Raw genomic sequence first — 22,161 nt, 5'->3', positions numbered from 1 at the left:
AACTTTTCCTGATTGTATTTGGGCATGGCCCAGCTTCCAGGGGACGTGGAGCTGGACACATTCCCTGCCTGAGCAGTCACTCTGGATAGGGAGCCCAGGTGTGTGTTGATGTCCTTGCTTGAGTCCAGAGCCCTTGGAAAAGGACAGAAGCAACTTGGGTTTATCTCATTTCATCTCTTGGTGTCCCCACTATTCACCTGGTTATATCTCCCATGTAGTCCCCAGTTTGCTGCATGTCTCATCTTCCCTTTCCCCTCCACTGTGGTACTCAGGCATTCTTGGCCATCAGCTGGGCTACAGTACAACCCTCTGGATGTGAAGGCCTCAGTGTTCTTTCAGTGTCCCTCAGACTATGGATCTCAGCCAGAGACTGGATCTGGCTGGTCCCTGGGTCTCATCTCCTTTACCTGGAGGTTGCAGGGGTAGGCCCAGGCAACGAGGAGGAAGAGGAGAGGTATCTCATGGTGTCATTAGGCATAGTGTGGAGGGGACTTTGCAAAATATCCCCTCTGCAGCATGGGATGGGCAGGGAGCTCACAGCTGGAATGGGGAACACCCCCCATATTGGGTCTGTGCCAGTCTGGGTTGTAATCCAGCTGCAGAAGGGCAGGCTGACACCTGGAGGGCATGTCCACCCTGGGGTCTTGCTGTCCTCTGTGCCCACCGGGCTATGAGAGGATGTTTTCCAGGGCTTACTCTGGTGCTCCTGTTGGTGGGCATACCTTGGAGTAAACAAGATTGAGAAGTTGTTTTGGGTGAGCTGCTGCTCTCCCACAGCACAGACACATAATCTGATCTGTCTGTTGCAGACCCCCATATCATGGGGACCCCCTGCAGTGAGGGCAAAGCCCAATCAGAGGATTCCTCCCTCAGCCCGTTGTTGATGGGTTTAGTTCTGAGTGAGGAGCCTGGGATCGTGACCCCGTCCTGCCAGCACTGCATAATGCCTGTGCTGCTTTGCTTCTAAATAGGCTAAACCTTGATTTGGTGGTTAAATCACAGAACTGGGAGTCAAGCCTCCTGGTCTCCAGCCACAGCTCTTCCCCCACGTCCCCCATGGGAACCTGCTGCCTTCTCCTTGCCCGTGTGGAAGCTCTCCCTGCACAGGAGGAGAGCAGTGGCCGGGTGTGCAGCAGAGGGAGGAGTGTGCAGGGCTTTCCAGGGGGTGCCCACTGCCATGGCTCCAACCAGCTGAAGGAGCTTCCTGAGACAAGCCTGGCCCCATCGTTCTGCAGCTCTCTGGGATCCGGGCTGGGAGTGCTTCAGACAGGGCCATGTTTCCCCTGATCCGTGTTTATCACTAACACATGACATCTATTAGACATCGGTGCCATGTTTGGTTGTTCCTCGCGTGCCTGCGCGCAGGCCACACACATTGTCACAGCTCTGGTCCCTTCCTGATCTCGTGCCTCCACACCTTTTCTTTCCATCTTTCTGTTCATTCTTACTCCTCCTCCTTCCTTTCTCTCTTTCTTTTGATTTTCCCTCTCCCCTCGGCTTGCACGCACACACACTCACAAACACACAGACACACAAAGCCCTTTCACAGTTGGATCATCTGTTCTTGGCTCTCGCCCACATCTCTTTTTGATGTGGTTTCTGGAGGGTTTGGGCCAAGTCCCCCATTTCTCTCTCTGACATCAGGGAGCCTGCTGCAGCCTCTGATTCCAGCCGGAGCTGGTTAGCTCTCCGAGGAACCCCTGCCACCTACCCGAGGAACCGTGTGCTGGGAGCCTGGCCGGGAAGGAGGACGGGTGTGAGCTGTGCTGCGTTACAGCCTCGTGTTCTGCACAGTTACTCCTGATTTACACGGATGTCCCTGAGCACAGAACGAGGTCCTGAGCTGATGCAGCACGAGTGCCTGGAGGCTGTGGAGCTGCTCCTTCAGGAGATGTGTCCCTTGCTGGGGTTGTGTGGTGCTTTCCCCCCACAGAGCTGGCTGCAGAGGGGCAGTACCCTGAGCTCCAGGCAGGACTCTGGCTCTCAGCTCCCATTTTGGGGCTTCTTGTGAGGATGTAAAGCGCATTTAGTCTTGCTCTGAGCCTGAGCCATCTTTTGGTTTGCTTGAAGCCCGTCTGGTGCATCACTGTCCCTCTGGTTACTGTATGGGAAGGCAACCTGTTCACTTGAGCACCACGTCAGAGCGAACCGTGGTGCGGGAGGTGCAGCTGTCAGTCCCGGAGGCGATTCCTCCTCCTTCGGCCGGCAGCGTGAGGATGGTGTGATTGTGAGAGGGTGAGCACACAAGTTCAGAAGAGGCTTAACCGCAATTGTGTTCAAATGCCCCCGTTCTCTGGGCGGTTTCCGAGCCCCGCGGTCCCTTTTCGGGAGGAGCGGCTCTCCCGTGCGCTCCCTCCGTGTGCGCTCCCGGAGCGGCGGCAGCGCTGCCGTGAGCTCAGCAGAGCGCTGGAGTCCCCTGGGGGCTGCTGGGCATAGCGGTGCCTTCGGCACGGAGCGGCTGCTGGGACAGGGGACATGGGCAGGGACACAGCCCGCTCTCCTCAGCACCCTGCTCGGGAACTCGTGCTCAAGCTGCCCTCGAGACTTGACTCAAATCCTGTTAAAGTCGGCTGCAAAACTTTCACCAGCCTCAGTAAAGAGCAAACCTTTTCAGTCAGGTCAGTTCCAGGGCCAGGGATGGGGTTAGGAGGGAAATACCTGAGCGCCAGTTTGCTTTAGCAGGGTGGGGAGAGAAGTGAGAGTAGATTGCTTTGGGCATGGGTAATGGGGCATGGAGACCTCGCTGACTCAGCCAGCACTGCGAACTCTGTCCTGGCCGCTCAGGCTGCGGCTGCTTGTCCTCCTGTCTGAAACGAGCCCATCAGCTCAGCCTGCTCCCCAGCAGGCTCATGTCCCCTGCCACAAAGCATCTCTCCATGTGGCACTAACTGGCCACACCAGCCTGGAGCCAGGGCCAGAGGGGCTGTGGAGCCTGGACCCCTTTGGCTTCTCTTGCAGCTCAGTGACGAGGTGGGGACAGTTTGCCCCGTGGCTGCCCACACAGCCCACACACAAACTTTGCTGATGATCCTGGGCTAAATTTGTTCTTTCTAAAAGGAAAATTTGTACAGAAAGGGCTGAAAGGCCTCGGGCTCCCCCAGTGTGGGCCTGGGGTGCTGGGACAGCACAGCTCCTCCCTGAAGCTGGCTAATAGAAATCAGTCCTGATTAGGATTAGTCCAGCCAGCACTGAGCTGGCAGGCTGATAATCTAATAAAAATTCCCAGGATTGGTTTACTCTGGGGAGGATTTGCGCTGGACGCGGGAGGAGCAGGATTAGCCCAGCTGTGCTGGGGAGGGGAGGGCAGCCCAGGGTGGGCAGGAGGCTGCAGAGAGGGTGGGGGCAGCCAGATGGACAGCAGGAGTAAGTGGAAGTGACAGGGTCAGACCAGGCCTTTGTCCTACAGCCTGATTAGAGAGGCTGCCCCCAGTTTCTTACACTTTGGGATGTTGTCGGACAAACTGGAGCTTAAATCTGTCAGAGTGCAGTAGAGATTGGAGTTGACATCCCAGGAACATATTCCTTGCTGTGCAGAAATCCAGCCCTGCTGGGAAAATGTGAAATGCCCATCCCAGCCCCCTCTGAGATGGAGGAGATGAGCTCAGCCTCTTCCTTCAGCTGTGTTGGGTGGCTGGGACTTGTCCAGAAGCTGAGCTCTACCATGAGTGGTCCATGTCCAGTTCCAGACTGGTCTCTCCAGCTTCATCCCTTGATGGAGAAGTCCTGGAAGGCAGGTTGCTGCTCTCCAGTTGAAATCACCAGGCTCTGCTTAACATGGTGGCAAAGGCACCCACCATGTGTGAGTGAGAACTTGCCAGGAGAAAGACTCAAAGTTTTCACCTTAATGTTGAACAGGATGATCTGTGGATTGTTTCTGGTGTGTTCTAGTGCAGTGTCTAAAGGTGCCCTGTCAGCCTGCTCTGGCTGCCTCAGCTGTGCTGGTTAGTGCTCCCTAGAAAAGGCAGGAGAGGAAAGAGCCCCACAATCTCCTGAGCTCAGCCTTCAACTTTCCCTGTCCCTCTGTTCTTCTCCCCTTCAACTCATCTGGACTGACTCTTCTGTTCCTTGTCTGGGAAGTTCACGAAATCTCAGAGTCTTTTACAAGTGTCTTATCCCTCTGGAGACACTGAAGAGAGACCCTTCAGAGCTTGAACTGGGGAGTCCAGCCTGGAACAGAAGAATCAGAGCAGCCACTCCAGATGTTCCTGGACACAAGGCAGGAGCTGTATAGGATGCAAACCCTCTCCTGGAGTCAGAACTCCACAGGGAAATGTCCTCAGGGTGCAGATTGTGTGTGTGAGGGTTTCTTTCTCCTGTTAACAGCTGCTGCTGCTGTGGATGGGCTGGAGCATTTTCCAGCTCAGTGGGTCTGTCGTGGACCAGCATCCAGGGGTCTGGGGGTTGTTTGGAACACCCTCCTCTCAAAAAAACCCCAACAAAACAACAAAAAACAGGAAAGAAGGAAAGAAAAAGCCTCTAAGATGAAACCAGGATAACTGAATAACAAGAGCCCTGTCCTCTCCAGGCTCGGGTAGCTGCATATATGATTGTCAACTTGATGAAATCCCCCCGGATGTAATGAGCTGATTTTCTGCTGTTAATATTGCATCTGCTGATGAAGGATTCGTTAGGATAATGGAACGAAGCTAAAATATAAATGACTCGCTGTCAAGAAGCAGCTTTTGCTTGTGTTCTCCTGACAGTTGCTCGGCCATGGCGAGGGAGTTCCGTGTGCCCCGCACACGTCTCGAGGTGTGTGTGATCGGTGGGGTCTGCGTGGGCAGGGACATGCGTGTCAGAGCGTGTGCCCTGCCAGCCCATTGCCCGGGCACCCTGCGCCCGCTGGGCACTGCTGGCATCTCTGTGCCAGTGCCATCAGAGAGCAGCAGCCAGGGGAAGTTGTTCCTTTGCTGGGCTGGGGCTGCCAGGGGAGGGGAGGGAGCGTGTGCTGCTGGCAACGTGTCTGCGCTGCCACTCCAGGTCGTTTTCGGGTCTGGCGTGTTCTTTTTTCCTTTAGTTTTGTTGCCAAAGTTGCTGTGTTTCCTTTCTGAACACGAGGAATCGGTGTAAGCATGTTAGAAAGCGAAACAGATCTTTGCTCACAAAGCTTTTGCAAATGCAGACTATTATTTTCATTGGAAAATGCAAGAAAGATCTTGATAAAACTGGGGGTTTTATTGCTGAACAGTGACCCGACGTGTGGGCAGAAATCTCGAGGTTCCACTGTCGGGTGGGGAGGTGGGGCTGGATTTCCTTGCAGAAAGTCGGGAAGGGACCAGCTGTGTCACTGAGGGCATTCTGACTTTGCTGCAGTTTCTCACACACGTCCCCAGCTCCTGTTTCTCGCCCCATCTCGGGCTGTGCACACGTCTGAGCACGTGTTAAATCTTTGTTATAGGATGTGCAGGGAGAAAACCTTACAGAGAATACCTTCAAACAACACCCTTTCAAGTATATTCAGTATCTTTGACTTTCTATACCTTTAATAACAGCCTTAACCAAAACACAACAGGGCCAACCCTTCCTTTTAGCCCGTGCCGGGGGGCATTTGGTGCTTTCCCTTCAGGCCCATGTTCCTGGACACATGAGAATCTCAGCTTTCACTGTTTGGTTGGTTTTTTAGTTTTTAATCACATTTCTTGCTCTTCTGATTACCAAGGAGAAAAAAAAGGTTGAGAACATGAACAGTAATGGCTCAAAAATGAAATTAAAAAAGACCTTGTTTTCCATTATTATTTTTCAAATCACATTTTTTAGCCAGTAATGTCAGGAATTGTAGAAGTGATTTTATTTTTGCCTCAGAGCAGTTTTTCTGGAGGTGTGAGATGGTGGTGCCCCAGCCCCTCTAACCTGCTCATCTTTGGTGTGTGTCTGGTGGACAAAGCCTGGCCCAGCTCTACTTTTGGGGGTTCCTCTCAGTGTTCACACTCCTCCAGCGAGGAGCACTGCTGGTTTAATTGAATCATTCTTTACAAAAGACCATGAATAGCAATGATGGGGGAGGGGGGAAACACATGAATATGATGCTGGAAATTTTGCATTGAAATATATTTGATGGGAAACAGCTTTCTGACCAAGTGCAACTCCGAGTGCATGTGGATAAACTGACATGTAGCACTTTTCCAACCTTTTTGAGAGAACATTTCTTTGCTTTTCTGCATGGAAGAAATTTTTCAGCTAAAAGATTTCTTTTCCCAGGATCTTTGGCAGGAAGAACAGTCCTTTTCCTCTCAGTGTTCTGTCAGAATTTCAGTTGTGCAAACACAACATGAGTGAGGGGTGGTGGTTCCTGCCCAAGACAAGAGACAAGGAAGCCCAGACATCATCCCTGTCCTGCATCCCTAAAGATGACTTTGCACTCTGATGTGCCAGGAAAGGCAAAACAGGGATGTTTTCCAGGGAATCAGAGTTATTCCCAGTGGGAAGTTGGTGCAGAAAAGGTGGAAAACCTTTTGTGCTTTCATGCTTTCTACTGCTCAAGCTTTAAATCCCCAGCCCCCCAGAGGAAGAGGCTGGTGCACAGTTTGCAGTTCCTTTGCTGCCCCTTGGCAGTGGTGGCACAGCCAGCCAGTCCCAGGCAACTGGGAGTCGTCAGCTGGGCTCCAGAAATGTGAGATCATCCTGGAGGGTTGGAGATGGAGCAGGCAAATGCCAAAGGGTATGGCATTCTTGGGCTTGCCTTCTGAGTCCTTCAGCCCTTCTGGGCTTTTCCCTGCACAATTAGCCCTGGCAAGGGGCAGGAGGTGGGCAGGGAGGTCTGACCAGCGTCTGTCCCTCTCGGCATCTCCAAGGCTTTTTATGCCAGTTGCTTGAGGGCAAAGAGCCAGCCCTGAGCCAGCACAAGGCAGCCCAGCTCCCGTGGTGTCAGCAGGGCCTCCCTGGCTCACACCCACTGGGACTCTCCCGGCTCAGGGAAACTCTTCTGAGGAATTCAGGTGCAAATTCCAGCTCGGAAATCCCAGCTTGGCTGGGGCAGTGTCTGTGATATGGGAGGGTCCCCTCTGGCTCTGGGGCCTGTTGGTGTTGGGCAGGCTGGACCTGCAGCCACCCCTGTCACAGACCCCTGTCCCCAAATCCTCCCCCTGGGTTCTCCCTCCAGTTCCACTCTTTTCCAGGTACCCCAGGGCCTAACAAGCCCCATCACCTCTTCCCACATACCAGGTCTCTTGGCCATCACTTGGAGCATATACGTGTGTTTCTGTGTGTCACACTCTTTTCCTGGGTCCCCTGCTTCATCATTATCTTAATCACTGCTATGTTAAGTTTCATGCTTCCTTTGACCTTTATTTTCGGCCTGGTTATGCTGTTTATGTGCCTCTGACACTTGTCCCCTGGTGCTATTGCCAGGGAAACCCAGCACAGAGGCCTTTCCCTTTTCCCCCACCCCCTTGTGTCCCTTTCTGTTTCATTTTTTTCTTCCCTTTTTTTTTTTCCTTTTTTTGTCTTTTAACATGGTTTTCCTAAAAAGTTTTTTAATCAATCAAATTTGAGGCAGAAAATAGGCTTGGTCACGCCTGGTCCTTGGGTCGTGTGACACTCACTCAGGGTCCTGACAGCTCCTCAAAGGGGCACCGGGGCCGTGGCGGGGGGGTCTGCACTGCGTGTCCCCAGGATGGGGGTGGTTTCCATGGCACTGCCCCCTCCTCTCCGCCATCCGCAGCGCCGCCCGGGCCCGGCTGTCCCGAGGGGCGCGGGATGTGCGGGCTGTGCCGTGCGGGGCGCTCCGGGCCGGGGCAGCTGCGCGCTCTGTGTGCCGAGAGCCCGTGGGGAGCCCGGGGGGCCCCGCCGGGACGCACAATCGGGGCTGCTCTCATCACAAACGCACATTCTTCATCCCCGGCACAGCCATGTGCTCCGGGAGCGCCGAGGCGCGGGGACAGCGCTGCCCGTCCCGCTGCACACGCCTGGCTCTGCTCCCCCGCTTGCTCCGCTCACCGTTTGCTCCACTGTCCCTGCTTGTTCTGCTCCCTTGCTTGCTCCGCTCTCCCTGCTTGCTCCGCTCTCCTTCTTGCCCCGTTCCCCTTGCTTGCTCCACTCTCCCTTGCTTGCTCCGTTCTCCTCTGCTCCCCCTGTTTGCTCCAGTCTCCCTGCTGGCTCTGCTCTCCTCTGCTCGCTCCACTCTCCCTCTTTGCTCCGCTCTCCTGCTTCCTCTGCTCCCCCTGTTCTCTCCGCTCTCCCTGCTTGCTCCACTCCCCTCCTTGCTCCGTTCCCCCTGCACTCTCCTCTGCGCTGTCTCCGCAGCCTGGCAGGTCCCACTGCTGTGCCAAGTGCAGCTCGTGCCCCCCTGGCTATGGCCGGGAGCACAGACCCAGCCTCATATGGATGTGTCAGCACCGACTCCCACCGTGCCAGGACCTGGGCTCGGCGTGTCCTGCACATCCTTGCCACAGTTGCTCTTTCCTCAGGTCCTCCCTTCTTCCCAAACCTTTGCCTCTCTCCCCCGTGCCCTGGGAGGCTGCTTGCCCTTCTCCTGCCCTCATCCCAAGCTCTGCACCTGGGATTTTAAAGCCCTTTTCCTCCCCCACCCCTTTCTCATGTTCTCTTCTGTCACTCTGCCGCCTCATGCCCTTCTTTTCCCCATGCCCTTTCCAGTTCTCCATTTGTGCAGGGTCTATTTCTTTCTCTCTTTTTTATAATTAATGATTAGTTTTAATTGGTTTGCTTAGGCAGCCTGACAGCAAATTAGCAGGAGCCAGCCCAGGGCTGCCGAATGCCAAGTTTGGGGACTGCTGTGCTTTACAGAAGCCGTGGCGGGAGTTGCAATTCTTGGGATGCCCCCGTGGCACTCCTGTTCTGCTGTGCTGGGCTGAGCTGTGGCTGTGCTGTGGGGTGAGGGTCCGAGGCTTTTCCTGGTCCCAAGTGCCATCAGTGCTGGGCAGCTGGGACGGGCAGTGGGTGCTGTCCCTGCCTCTCTGTGTCCCTTGCCTGGCTCCAGCCCTCTGAGGTGGCCGATGGGCACTGAGCTGCAGGGTTACCTCCAGAATGGCTCTGTCCCTTTTCTACTGCCCAGTGCTGGTTTTCCTCCTCCTTTTTGCATCACCTGTGTTGAGCTGGGCTCTGCTCAACAGGTTTGAGCAGAGGGGCAGGGTGAGAGGCCGGGCAGGATCTTGCCAGGGAGCACCGTGCTGAGGGGAGTCCTCGGGCAGCAGCAGGAGGCTCTGCCTGGGACTGAGGGCAGGGAATGGGGACAGGGTGGGAAGGCAAGGGGGGCTTTGCTCTTTTCCTCCTTCGCAGTGATTTCCCTTTGCTTTGCTTTTCTTTCCTTTGCCTTCTTTATAGCTCCCATTTTTCTTTTTTATGAGAGAGAAACTGCAGGGTTCTCCCAGGGCTGGGAAGAGCTCTCAGTCCCAGGCTGCTCCCAGCCAGATGGAGGGGAAGAGAAGGGGGGCAGTGGGCCTGTAATCCTGGGAGGAGAGTTTTCCTGGCTAAAGAGGATTGGGGATGGAGTCTGGAACATTTCAGAGTGTTGTTTTAGGAAGAAGGGGCAGACCACGACCTGTTTGGGATGCTTGTTAATTTTCAGCACAAAACTTTGCTGGGAGCACTGACAGCTGTGCAGCCCCACAAGGGTGGATGGAGTTGGTTTCTGCACTGCTGGTACTGCCTTGTAATGGCAGCCAAGAGAGGGTTCCATTTCCTCCCCTTCAGCCCATGCCTTTTTCCCTGAGCAGCCCAAGGCTGGCAGGAGATGTTGGTTGGTTGGGACTGCACAGCTGGATCTGTAGAGCAGCCAGGATATTCCAGCCCTTCTGCAAACCAAGGAAGCTCACTGGGCTGATGACAGCAGGGTGTGTTTCTTGTCCTTCTCAGCTGTCCTTCCTTCAGGTGTTAGTGGATCCTTTGCCCTTATTGGACACCAGTCCAACCCTTCAACTGAGCATTAATATCTACATATGCCTTTTTGTGGGATTCAGAGCACATGTAGAACTGGAATCAGAAGGATGTGCTGTCTTCCTGGGATTTCTGTCATGGAGGAGCAGCCTTTTTGTCAGTCACAGAGGTCCCTGCTGCATTCCAGATTCATGAAAGATGGAAGGCAGCGCAAACACGTCTGCTCTCAGATCTGTGTGTTGCTCAGCTGTGAGTGTGCTGGCAAACACCATGCTGAGGTACCTGCTGCAGCCTGGCCCTTGCCCAGGGACTCGTGCACTTGGAGCTTGCCCAGGTGCAGACATTGATAGTGCATGAACAGGCTGGGGCTGTGTGGGCATCCCACGGGGCTCAGAGGGTGTGTGGGCATCCCACGGGGCTCAGAGGGTGTGCGGGCATCCCACGGGGCTCTGGGGCTCCACTCACAGGCCCTGCCCAGGACTCACGGCTGTGCCCTTCCATACAGCTCTTGTGTCCTCCCCTCTGTCCTGGTGACATCCTCAGAGAGGCCCTCAAGTGCCTTTTGCCCGTGTTTTGGACCTTAGCTGAGCTTTGGGCCTCTGCAGAGCAAGGCAAGGGGTGAGTCTTCCTATCTTGGGGAGATAGGGAGAGGGATGAGGGGAAGTGTGGAAAAATATCTGCTAGAAAAGGCATTGAGACCTCACAGCTCATTTCACTTTTAGGTGATCTTGGCTTATTCCCAGAGCTGACGTCCGTGCAGTAGCAGAAGATACACTTGATTTGCAGCAAAACTTCCATGTTCCATGCACTTGGGAAGTCTTTTCCTTTTCACCCCCCACCCACCCACCCACACACCCTCTCAGGAGGTGTTTCAAGACCCTTTTCATTTTCTTGTGTGTTGTTTACATTTTACTGCCCTCCAGTGAGCTGGAAGGGGCTCAAGGAGGTGGCCCCACACTGTACATGTGCCAGCAAGGCTGGGACAGATCCGTGTCATTTGTTTGTCAGTCCCAGGCTGGCCAGTGCTGAGGAGGAAGTGATGCTCTGGAGTTTTTGCCAGGTGGTGCCTGGGCCAGGCTGGAGGTGTGACCACACCCCCAAACCTTGTGCCACAGCTGCTGCCCTCAGAGCTCAGGATGGGCAGCACTGGATTCCCACCATGGGGCCGAGTGCAGGGTGCTGGGTGCTTGTTTTGTGGCTTACCAAGTTTATTGCTCGTACCACACTGATCAGGATAGTTTCAAAACTTGGTAGTGCCACTGGAGTGCCAGGCACTGTAGAAATGAAGGCACAGCTCCCCTCCCTGGGAGAGCAGCCATCCCCCTCCCTGGTGTCCAGGCCGTCCCTTCCCTTCTGGTTTCAGCAATGAGTGCCAGAATCGAACCTCTCCCTTTGCAGTTTAGGGGCTCCATGACAGTCATGTAGTTGTTGACAGCTGAAGAGCAGCTGAGGATCACCAGCTGTGTCACCACAGAGCTCCAGGAGGGAAACTGAGGCATGGAGCTGGAAGTGCCCAAAGATGCTCCCGGAGCTGCAGAGTGCCCAGTGAGCGATGCCCCACAGTGGGCTCTGTGGCTGCCAACACACCCATCGGTACAAGGGAAATGATGTGGAGTGGGAGGCAGCGATGCCTCCTGTCCTGCTCGGCCGTGCCTTTGGCTTGGCTTGCTGCCCCTCCTGTGCCCGTGCTGCCCTCCTGGCAGCGCTGGCTGGCAGCACGTGCCCCAGCCCTGCTCGGCCGCCAGCCCGAGCCGGCTCCTTTAAGGCAGCACGCCGGGGGATTGCCCGTTCCAGCCTTCGCAGCCAGTGCCGCTCCCGCTTCCCCCTCGGAAAGTTTCCTGCCCAATTGTTATGTGCGATCCGATCTGAAAGTTGCTCTCTAAGCTTCTTGTCACATTTTGACTTAATGAAGTGCAACTGGAGTGGGAATTGGGGTTCATCACGCCAGTCTCACTGCGCTCCCTTGTTGTCAGAAAACAGGGGCGGTTGGGGACCGTAATGCAACGCTGCAAGTCGTTATCATTCCGGTCAGTCTGTTTAACACAAAATTAAACAAAGAACTAATTAGTGCCTCATGAATTAATAAATGCGCAGTTGCCGGGTAGGAAGGGGAGGAAGGAAAAAAGGTTGTTGAAGGAAAGATACTGAAAAAGTCGAATTAGGATGTTGTGTCAAGGGGAAAAAAAAAATCTGAGTCCACTTTGGTGAAGAGTTTGGATGTGTGGGATTCCTTGGCATGGGCTCCCCTCCCTCCTGCGGGTGCTGCCTGCTCTGGAGCAGAGAGGAGTGGCAGGTGCAGGGCAGAGGCTCAGTGCCCCTTCAGGGGCTTGTGAGCAACACGGAGACAAACTTTTTAGCACGGCCTGTAGTGACTGGGGTCATGGTTTTAAACTGAAGTAGGGACAATTCAGCCTAGATACAAGGAAGAAAATTTTTATGGAGATGGCAGTGAGGTCCTGGCACGGGTTGCCCAGAGAAGATGTGGCTGCCCATCCCTGGAAGTGTCCAAGGCCAGGTTGGCCAGGGCTTGGAGCAACCTGGGCTGGTGGGAGGTGTCCCTGCCCATGGCAGGGGGTTGGACTACATGACCTTTAAAGGTTCCTTCCAACCCAACCAGTTCTAGGATTTTATGGTTTTCCAGTGATGTTCCCTAGAAGCTGGAGCTGGTGTCCAGTAGCCATATCTAAATATTTTCCCAAAGCATATGTGGGAGCTGAGAGGTGCAGGGTGGAAACCCTTGGCTGGAAAGGAGGGAGGTTCAGAGGCGGTCATGACGAGCAAGTCTCCTCTCTTTGTGTGATGTTTTTTTCCTGGAGAATCCATGATTGACACAGTAACAGTGTGTAATCTCAGATTAACTACATCCCAGCAGCTCTCCCCCTGCTCCTTGCCCTCTGCAGCCCCTTCCCACACGGAGCCGTGCCGTGCCGTGCCGTGCCGTGCCGTGCCGTGCCATGCCGGGGTGTCTGTCCGGCGTTCCCAGGGCAGGGCTGGACACCGGGGCCGTGCCAGCTGCCCCCGGCCGGGCAGCCCCGCAGGTGCCGTGCCGTGCCACGCTGCCAGCGAGCGGGCTGGGCTCTGGCACATTGTCAGGCAGGGAAGCAGAGCTGGGGGAGGGAAGAGTCCATCCTTAAGAGGACATGTCAAGTACAATTAGCGTTATCTGTCTAAATATGTACTGGGAACACAGAATACAAGAGGAGGCCTGGCTGGCTTTAATGGAGACATATGCAAGGTCATATTGCCTCATACAATCCCCCAATCTGATTTGGGGATTACACATTCTAAGTAAATTGGCGTTATTCCTCTTGCATCATTGATAAGCTGCGGCCAAAAGAAGAGGAGTAAAAAAAAAAAACAATTAAAAACTCAAACCCAAGAATTGACCGTGTGCAGGGGCGAGGGAGTGAAGGCAGGGAGGCAGAGAGAGTTGCAGGCAGAGAGCTCGGGAAAGGGGGAGAGAACAAAAGGGAGGGAGAGAAAAAAGAGCGTGACAGAGTGGCAGAGAAAGCAGTGGAAAGAGCAAGGAGGAAAGGGAGAACAAAGGGAAGGAAAAGGTGGGAGAAGGGATGAGAGAGCCAGAAGGACCGAGGGTGCCAGGGTGGGAGAAGCACCTCAAGTGGGGAAGCTGTTCTTCCAGCCGTGCCCTCAGCCTCGTTAACACCAGGATTTCAGTGGGAAAGGAAGGAGCCAGGCTGGTTGTGCATCTTCCCCACCCCAGGGGCTCGCTGTGCTCTGTGGCCATCCATCCATCTGGGATATCCCACCAGCTCCTTCCCACTCTGAGTCCCAGCCAGCACCAGGCATCTGTCTTGGGCACTGCTGGAGTGCAAGTGACCGAGCAGCCCCGAGGGCTCCGGGGCACACAGGGGCACACAGAGCCCCCTGAGCCCCGGCCCTCTCACTTCTGGCCTCTGAGGGCCAAAGGAGGGTCCCTGCGAGGGGCTGGGCCATGGCACACACTGGTGCACCCGGGCAGGGAATGTGCAGAGGGCTGGATCCAACCACAGGCTCACTGCGTGTGACCTGGGGGCAGTTTGTCATTGCACTGCCACTCTGGGCAGCTGAGAGAGCTGCTCTGGCAGGGCTACAGAATGGGGGCTGCAGGAGGGCCCAGGAGCCTCAGCCCTGAGCAGGAGCCTCGCTGTGCTCCCAGCCCCTGCGGGCTCCGGGAGAGGGAAGTCCCTGGCTGGCTGTGGATCAATCCTCCCCTCCCTCCTGTGCAGGATAACCCCCTCCAGAAGTCTCACGGCACGGCTTTTATGCTCTGTCACATTTTTGGAACATATGGTTTTAAATAATTCAATTTACTTTTCATGTGTTTGGCTGTGACTTTTTTTCCCCTGTCCCTTTTCTCTTTCCTCCTCGCTCTCTGGATTCTCCAGGGCAGAAAATGCACAGCTGAGTGGATAAGGGGGTTTGGTGCCCTGGGACCCAGTCCTGCACCCATCATCCTGTGCCCCACGTCATGGTGTGCAAGGGAGGCCTCTGCATTAGCACAAGGGTGAACCTCTGGGAAAGAGGGGTCAGCAGAGGAAATGGGAAGGGAAAGATTTGACATGGAGCAGAAGGCAGCCTTGGATGTGTGGGCAAAGTGTGGTGCAAACCAGCACAAGGTCTGTCTTTGGTACCTGGGGACGGGATTCAGAACAGTAATAGCTGCTGTCTGTATGTGAAGTTCCTCCCAACCCTCTTTAGGAGCCTCTTGCACAGAGAAATGCTGGAGCACGGTGTGTCTGGTGGGGTGTGTGGCACTGTGGGTACAGCCAGGAGCAGAAAAGCATTCTGGTCCCTTGTGCAGTCTGAATGTCCCAGGCTGTCCCTGCTTGCAGCTGGGTTCTCACCCAGGTGTTCTGAGTTTCTGTGATTTGGCTCTTGCTCAGCTGTGCCCTGTGTGTTAACGGGATCCTTTCTCTTCCTTCTCCAGAATGAAGTGAATTTAGAGCTAAAAACGAGGCAAGAAGCCAGGCCTTGAAATCTCCGAAAGGTAGGAGAGACTTCAGACTGCAATGGGTATGTCACTACGCCCTCCTGGGTTCTCTTTTCCTCTGTGTGTCTCTCACACTCACAGCCTGCTCACTGTGCCTGTGTCTGCACTGGAACTTCTGGGGCTGGACCGTTGTGAGTTACAGAGAAGGTCTATTGCAGACATGGCCTGTGTTTGTCCTAATCCTGTCTTTGTCTTTATACACTAGTTGTTCTGGCACCTGGTTTTGTCACTGTGGGGTTTCCTCAGTATCTTCTCTCTTGCCTCTATCTTTACAGATAAAAACCTGTTAAAGGGTTTTGGTGAGAGGGTACTGCTTTATCTTCATCCATGTGGGCTGGGGGAGATGGATAAGGTCCTTTCACTGAGTAGGATGCAGTCTCCATCTACTGTGAAGTTTTGCTGAGCTCAGTTCACATAATTCAGAGGGTGATGTGCATGTTCTCCTCCTCCTCTGGCACAGCTTTATCTGTTCAGACTGCAGCACCGTGGTGGTAGGATGGAAACAGCTCTGTCTCCAGCAGAATCCTGACTTTGCTGGGTTTTCCCCTCACCTAGACCCTCACGTTCTTACTGCAAAAAAACAGCTTCATGTTCTCCTAGAGCTGGGTCATCACTCTTGGTCTGTGTCTCATAAGAGTTAGAGCCCTAGAGCCCAGGGCAGTGAAAGGTGATTGTGTCCCTCAAAGGCCTCATCTCCCCATGCTGGGTCAGGGAGCCCCTTGTGCCACCTCAGATGGTGGTTACTGAGCAGTCCCTGCCAAGCTGAGGCAGTTCTGCTGTCCCTGCTCTTCCTCGTGTCCTCAGGAGCTCCTTGTGTGTCACCTGGACAGTTCCCACCCTGTTACCCATGTCTGTGCTCTGTACCCGCTGTGGCACCGCCACCTCCAGCCTCTCCCCTCGCTGCTGTCCCTGCGCTGGCACCGGGGCAGGTCAGAGGGCAGGGGTGGCCTGGGGAGGTGGGCAGTGCTGTGCCCTGTGGGACTGCCCTTGGGGGTGCCGGGAGCACTCTGGGCTGTGTCTGCACTCAGAGCCTCCCACAGCAGTGGGCACCCCAATGCCCAGAGCTCACGGGCGGGTGGCATCGGAGGGGCCGGGGCGGGCAGGGCCCCCGGCCGGGCTGGGCAGTGTCAGAGGTGACCGGTGGAAGGCCAGTGTTATGTAAATACCGCTGCTGTAACATGCAGGGCTGAATGCCCCGCGTCCATCCATCATGGCTGGGGAGCAGCGGCGTCCCCGGGGGCGCGGGGGGCGGCAGCGCGGCCGGGCACACACAGGCAGCATGTGCCCTGCTCATAAACTGTTTGTTTTCTTTTTGTCTCGCTCCTTTTGGGGCACCCCACCGAGAGCAACTCTCTGTTTTGTCCCTGCAACCTCTCCCCCAACCTTCCCCCTGCCGCTTCAGGCCTGCCTTTTCCTCCCTCCTTCCTTGGGCCCTTAAAAAAAATGGGGGGGGGAAAGGGAAAAAAAAAAAAAAGAAAGTGCCCAGTTCCCATTGCGGCGTCTTTCTGTGACTTCAAAGGCTGCCCAGCATTGTTTGGGAGCGGCAGGCAGTGGCCCTGAAAACGTGATCACAGCCGGGCCCAGTGTAGGTCAGCGCCGAGCGCCATGCTCCGAGTGCTGAAAGGAACAGGCAGATTCTTCCCTTTTCATGCTCCACAGCCCTGGTTACAGCGCTCTGCCTCGCCTCGTGCTCCTCGCTGCGTGGCTATTCTTGCTCTTTTCTCCTCCCTTTCCTCCCTCCCTCCCTCCCTCTCTTTCTCCCAGGTCCCTCGTTTCTCCCTCCCTGTGGTCCCATCCTGTCCTCCTCCATGCCTGGCATCACACACTTTTCACACTTTCTTATCTTCTTCCCATTACTTTTCTTCCTCACTCTCTCCTGTCTGACACTGCTGCCACTTCTCTCCATGATATGTTTTATTTCTCCCTTTCCCCTCTCCTAAAGGTCAGGCTGGAGGTTGATTTCCTCGTGCTCCCTGTTCCATTTGGTAGCAGCCTTACTCTGGTGTTTCTGCCTGCCCCTGTGATATCTCACCCACTGTGCCCAAAGCTGCAGTGCTTCTGTAACCTCTGGATTAGCCCCAGACAGGCAGCAGCCCTGCTCTCCCCACAGGGTGAGACCCCACTGCTTCCATGTGCAATGGCCTTACCCCCAAAATATAGCACGGCCTCACATGGGGAGGCAGCACACAGAGCCTGCCAGCAGTGGCAGCTCCCAGACTTGCTCTCTGGCTCTGCTGGTTAACCTGAAGGAGTTCACAGGTAGGGTTAGTGTTGTGGGTGGATTTGGGAAGCCAGGCACTGACTTCATTTATATCACAGGGAAGCATTTGAATCTTGTGGGTCTCACGTGGAACATGACACTGATGGTGGTGCTGAGGGCAGAGTTAGGCAGGGATCAGGCAGAGGGAAGCAGCCCCAGCAGTTTGAATGGGCATCCCAGGCTACTCCCTCAGTGGGTTTCAATGAGGGAACATCACCTTGATGTACTGGAGCTTGGCTGTGTTTGGCTGCTCGATGAGCCACAGCCAGATGGCAATTCCCTGCCTGCAGAACATCCCACCAGCAACACCAGGAGCTTCATCTCGCTGCGGGGGAGCAGCCCTGGACTCTGTGCCCCTCCAGCACCCACCGGGCACAGCCACCCTCCCCTCTGCCCCCCAAACCAGAGATCTCCGTGCTTGTGCCTCTGGTGATTTGTGAGGTTGTTTTAATGCCGAGGAGCCCACCAGGACTTGTCTCTTGCTAAATAGGCGTATTAAGGGACATTGCGGCAGGGGTTATAGAGTAATAATTTGTCCTAATGAGCTGGTGTCACGTTCTGGCGACCGAGCCGCAGGAGCAGAGCCGCACTAGGACGGGGCTGTGCTGCTGACCCGCCAGCCCAGGTTAATGAAGTGCTGCACTGCCCGGGTCAGGGGCAGCAGCTCAGGGGGCTGCAGGGAAGGACAGGGCTCTCCCCTGAGCTGAATGCCCCTGGGAAGGCTGTGCCACGCTGGATGCACATCATGGCACTGGGATTTCCGTGCTGTACTGGTGGGCTGAGCACCACAGCACCCTCATCAAACCGTCTGCAGGCAGAAGTGAACCTCCTGCAGCTGGGGCTTGACTGGTGTTTGTCCTGTGGCCTTGCAGCAGAGCCCAGGTCGATGTGTGTGGGAGGAGGCTGGAAGAGTCAGAGAAGGATCTCACCTGGGTTACAACACCTCTGTGCTCCCAAGACTGGCAGTGTTGAGATCCTGCAGAGCCAGACCAAAAGACACCATGGGATAGGTACAGGCACGTGGCAGGTGGTGGTGACCAGTGTCTACCTAGGAGGTTTACAGAGAGATGCCAGAGGAAGTTCCTTCTATCCTTCCTGTTCCCTCTTTCTCCTCCCTTTATGCTGCCCCATGGCTTGCTGAGATGCTTTGCCTCACACAGCAGCTCTAAACTCAAGCAGTTGCTTCCATGCCCTGTGGGCAGGTGGGCAGGAAAGGCTCAGGGAGTGGTGTCAGTGCCCCAGTGAAGAGCATTAGGGAGCAGGCTGGTGGCAGGACTTTGTGGGCAACTGTGGTTCGAGCAGGGCTCCACATTCTGCAGGAGAAAGAAGCCAAGAGCAGGGGGTCCTGGCCCACCTGCTGCCTTGGGGATCCATGGCCTGCCTTGTCTCTGTGGGTCACACAACCCCATCCATGCTGGGGCAGGATGGTGCCCTTGGCCACACCAGTGCCCTGCAGCCTGCAGCACAAGCCTTGTATATCATCTTCCTCCTCCTCCTCCCACTCTTTGCTCCTTCCCCCCCCTCGTTTCTCTTTGCTTTTCCCTGTCTCCATCTCTCTCTCCCTTTCATCTACTCAGAAGGCTTTACTCCACTTCCTTGTCACCCTAATTGATTGCATTAACCTTTCAGCGTATTGGATTTCCCCAGCACCGTGCAGAGAGCACTGTGCAATATGCTTATAATCCGGGCTGTAATGGACAGGCAGCAGTCAACGAGCCCCTGCTCCAACAGGTTCTGCTGACAACTTCTTCCCAGGGAGGGGGAGAGGGGGCACTGCTGGGACCTGCTGGCACAGGGGTCCTGCAGCCCCTGCACAGCCCCAGCCCCGGTGCCCCCCACGAGCAGGGTTCCAGTGTTAGGTTGTGAGAATGGAGCCCTTGGAAAAGGACCTGGCTTGGGAAGCAGGGGGGGAGAGGTTGTATTTGATGCTATTACTGTAATTTTAACTTGTGTCTGAGCACTCCTCTTCCCTCTCTGCTCTGCCTACAGTTCTGTTCCATCTGTTCCATACTACATTAATGTACACCTTTCATTTAGGCACTTGTTGCTGGTGGCAGGGTGAGGAGACAGGATCATGGAATTTCCCTGTTTTCACATCATGCTTCTGCCTTGTCTGTTAATTCCTGTGTGTGAGGATGTGAGGGAGGTGGACACTTCCTGGGGTTTCAGAGAAAAGCACAGGAGTTTTGTGCTGCTGAGGAAGACAGCACCAGGGTGCAGAGGGATCTGGAGACAGAAGCCCTGAATGCTGTCTCAGGCTTGGCCTTGGCTAAATCCCTTCACTCCCAGGTACCTCATTTGCCTCCAGGATGCTGGAGTGTTAGAAACAGCAACAGTGGCAGCGTTACTGATCAGCTCCAAAGTTACCTTATCTTGTTAAAAGCAGAGTTACTTTGCCTGTTTTGAAGGTACCGACTCTACCCAGGGGGTGTTTAGAGCTGGTGTTTAGAAACTTTGTGAGTTCCTGAGCACAGCAGGGGTAGGGGACAGGGCTGTACCGTGACAGGTAAAGGTAAACCCCCAGTCTCTGCTTCTCCAGGAAGGAAAGTGAAATGACAGGAGTCAGAGAGAGGAAAAAACTTTATTCCACGTGATCATTCCAAAAAGGGGGAGACTCCTCTTACAAGAGAGGAGATAGTTGAAGAAAGGGGCTTTATTTTAGTTTAAATAGAGAAGAAATAGGAGCAGGAAGCAAAGGATGAGAAATTTAAAACAAGCAAGAGAAAAAGCAAGTGAGCGAGAGCAGCACCTCCTAAATGGAAGGGTAAACAGGCACTCGGAGGCATTAACTTAATTGATTGTTCTGCAACAGGCTGAACGCTGTGTTATTCTGTCGCCGTGGCAACAACCCAAAAAAATTGTCAGCCTGTTTGGATGAAGTGAAGCGAAACATTCTCTAATTTGCGGTGATCCGGGTGTTTGTTTTCCTTCCGAAGAGGCGGGGGCTCTATTGATCTATTGTTTGCACAGAGGGTTTTTTTCACGGCGACGTGGGGAAAGCGGAGCCCGGGGTGTGCTGCGGGGCAGGTGAGGCTGCGGGGGTGTCTGTGCCGCCTTTCCCCAGCTCTGCCTCTGCAGGGCGGCCGCGCCGATCCAGCTGCACTTCCAGCGGTGGGAACCATCCCAAGGGCGCCGGAGCACAGGGGAGAGTGTTCGGCTGTGATGAACTTTTGCCACAGCTACAGCTTTGGTCCATCCTGTTCTCATCCCTTTGGGCTCTTGCAGTTCACAGTGTCATGGAATCATAGAATATCCTGAGTTGGAAGGCATGGCTGGGGTAACATAACAAGGTGCCCACTTTGAGCACCCTGTTATAGCAGCAGAGGCAACATCCCCGGGCCAGAGGAGGGAGGAGTTTTGGATTCTGTCTCCTGGGACAGGGGACCAAGCTGCTCCTCGAGGCTGTGCAGGACAGGAGATGGGGATGGCCACGGTGGGATGGATGAGTGACTGGCTGCAGGCATGGCCTGGGGCAGGGCCAGGGGGTTGGCACCGATGGGAAGAGACACCACGAGTTTTGGAGTGACTTGTGCACCGCGTCAGCAGCGTCTGGCCCAGCACAGCCCTGGGGGCCAGGCAGGAGCTCCTGGGGATGCCACTCGCTGGCAGCACATGCTGGTTTCAGAGGGAAATGCCGCTGCAGCACTTGCTCCAGCTGGGAATTGTTCACTCAGAATGGGAAAGCCCAGGAGACCCCGGAGCAAAGCGCACGTGGCGGGGGCTGAGCAGCGAGGCCAAAGACAGGATGCCAAGAGACAGGGGCTGTGGCAGGGGAGGGGAAAGCTGGCAGAAAGGTGCCTTACAGGTCTGCAGGAGGGGCAGCAGGCAAGGATGGCTCCGAGCCAGCAGCAGAGTGAGTGGCAGAGGTGGCTCGGGCCAGCGAGGGAGGGCAGAGAAGGTTTCCTGGTGACAGGGGTCAGAGGGAGAGACAGGCTGCTGACCTTCCTTGTGCCTGGCTCTGCACGGAGGTTTCACCCTCCCACTCGGGGCTTTCTGCACTCCCACGGCCTTTGGGCACCCTGGGGGAGAGTCCCATGTTTCCCATACAGGCTCATCGTCCTCGTTTCTCCTCGGCAGTGCCCCAGCCCACGCACAGCCAGTCCAGCTGCTGCACAAGGGCTGTCTCGTTGGTTCCTAAGATTTTGGGGAGAGCTGTAGAGTGTTAGTGTCAAGTGCTGGGGAGTGGTGCTTAGTGGGATGTACAGGGGCAAAACCCCACAGTATATCCCTGCACTCTTCCTGCCTCCCTCCCTGCTCCTTTCTCTGTCATCTTGGGGGTTTTTTCTTCTCTCTTTGCACTGGTTTTGCTTTATCATCCTTTTCCTCTTTGCCTTCTCTCCCCCTCTCCTCTATTTCATTCTTTCCATCTGGCTTTTAACTCTTCTGCTCTGTTGCTCTTTCTCACAGTGTAGATGTGGGTGGGGATAAGAGGCTGTGGCTGGCGGGTGGGCAGTGTCCCTGGGCACTGTGTCCTGCCTGGGGACCTGTCCCTGTGCTCCTGGTGGGTGTGTGTGTGGGTGGGCACCGTGAGCATGGGAGAGGGGAGTTCTGGTTGTCTCCCAGGAGAAAGCTGAGCTGCCAGTGAAGTTTGGTGGTTATCAGCGTCAGGAGAAACTAAATAACCCTGTAACTGGTATGAAGGTGAATTCACGGTCTGGTGAGCACTGAAAATACGAGAGGGCTCTGAGACAGGCAGAGAATGGAGAGGGGAGCACAGCTTGCCCGTGGCTCAGGGCAGAGCCGTGTCTCCGGAGCGGTGCCAGGACGTGTGCTGATGCCATCCGGAGCATCAGCCGTGGCAACCCGCCTTCTGGGGGCTGGCCAGGAACGGGGAGGGTGCTGGGGACGGCAGGTTGGGAGGCAAATGAGACATGTACACACTGACAGGGCAGGAACGCCCGCAGAGAACGTCTGTGTCCCCCTGGCTGTGGGCACCACGTCTGACTGCACAGCCCTGCACATCCTATGCACAGGTGTGCAGGCAGCCATGCCCACACAGGGACACAGCCCTGCCTGCCCTCCTGTGTGGAGATGCATCCTCAGCTCATGGGGGCACAGGCACACCCACCCTGTCAGTGCC

General features: G+C 55.3%; 1 protein-coding gene across 5 annotated transcripts in view; it reads left to right on the top strand.

Annotated features, from left to right (window-relative positions):
* CASZ1 (castor zinc finger 1) overlaps positions 1–22,161 on the top strand; it is a 194,758-nt gene that overhangs the window by 79,401 nt on the left and 93,196 nt on the right. For 4 of the 5 annotated variants that reach the window (XM_071575981.1, XM_071575979.1, XM_071575980.1 and 1 more), the window contains exon 3: positions 14,759–14,818. Coding sequence is in view for 1 of the 5 variants with exons in the window: in XM_071575985.1 (XP_071432086.1) it covers positions 14,841–14,844 (4 nt within the window). In the remaining 4 variants the exon portion in view is untranslated. Of the gene's footprint in view, positions 1–14,758; positions 14,845–22,161 lie in introns of all 5 variants that reach the window. The other variant, XM_071575985.1, reaches the window with a different exon arrangement.

The sequence above is a fragment of the Pithys albifrons genome, chromosome 22 (assembly GCF_047495875.1).
Source record: "Pithys albifrons albifrons isolate INPA30051 chromosome 22, PitAlb_v1, whole genome shotgun sequence".
Taxonomy (NCBI): Eukaryota; Metazoa; Chordata; class Aves; order Passeriformes; family Thamnophilidae; genus Pithys; species Pithys albifrons.
Note: the sequence above shows the minus strand (reverse complement) of the source record. Positions and strands in the feature narration are given on the sequence as shown.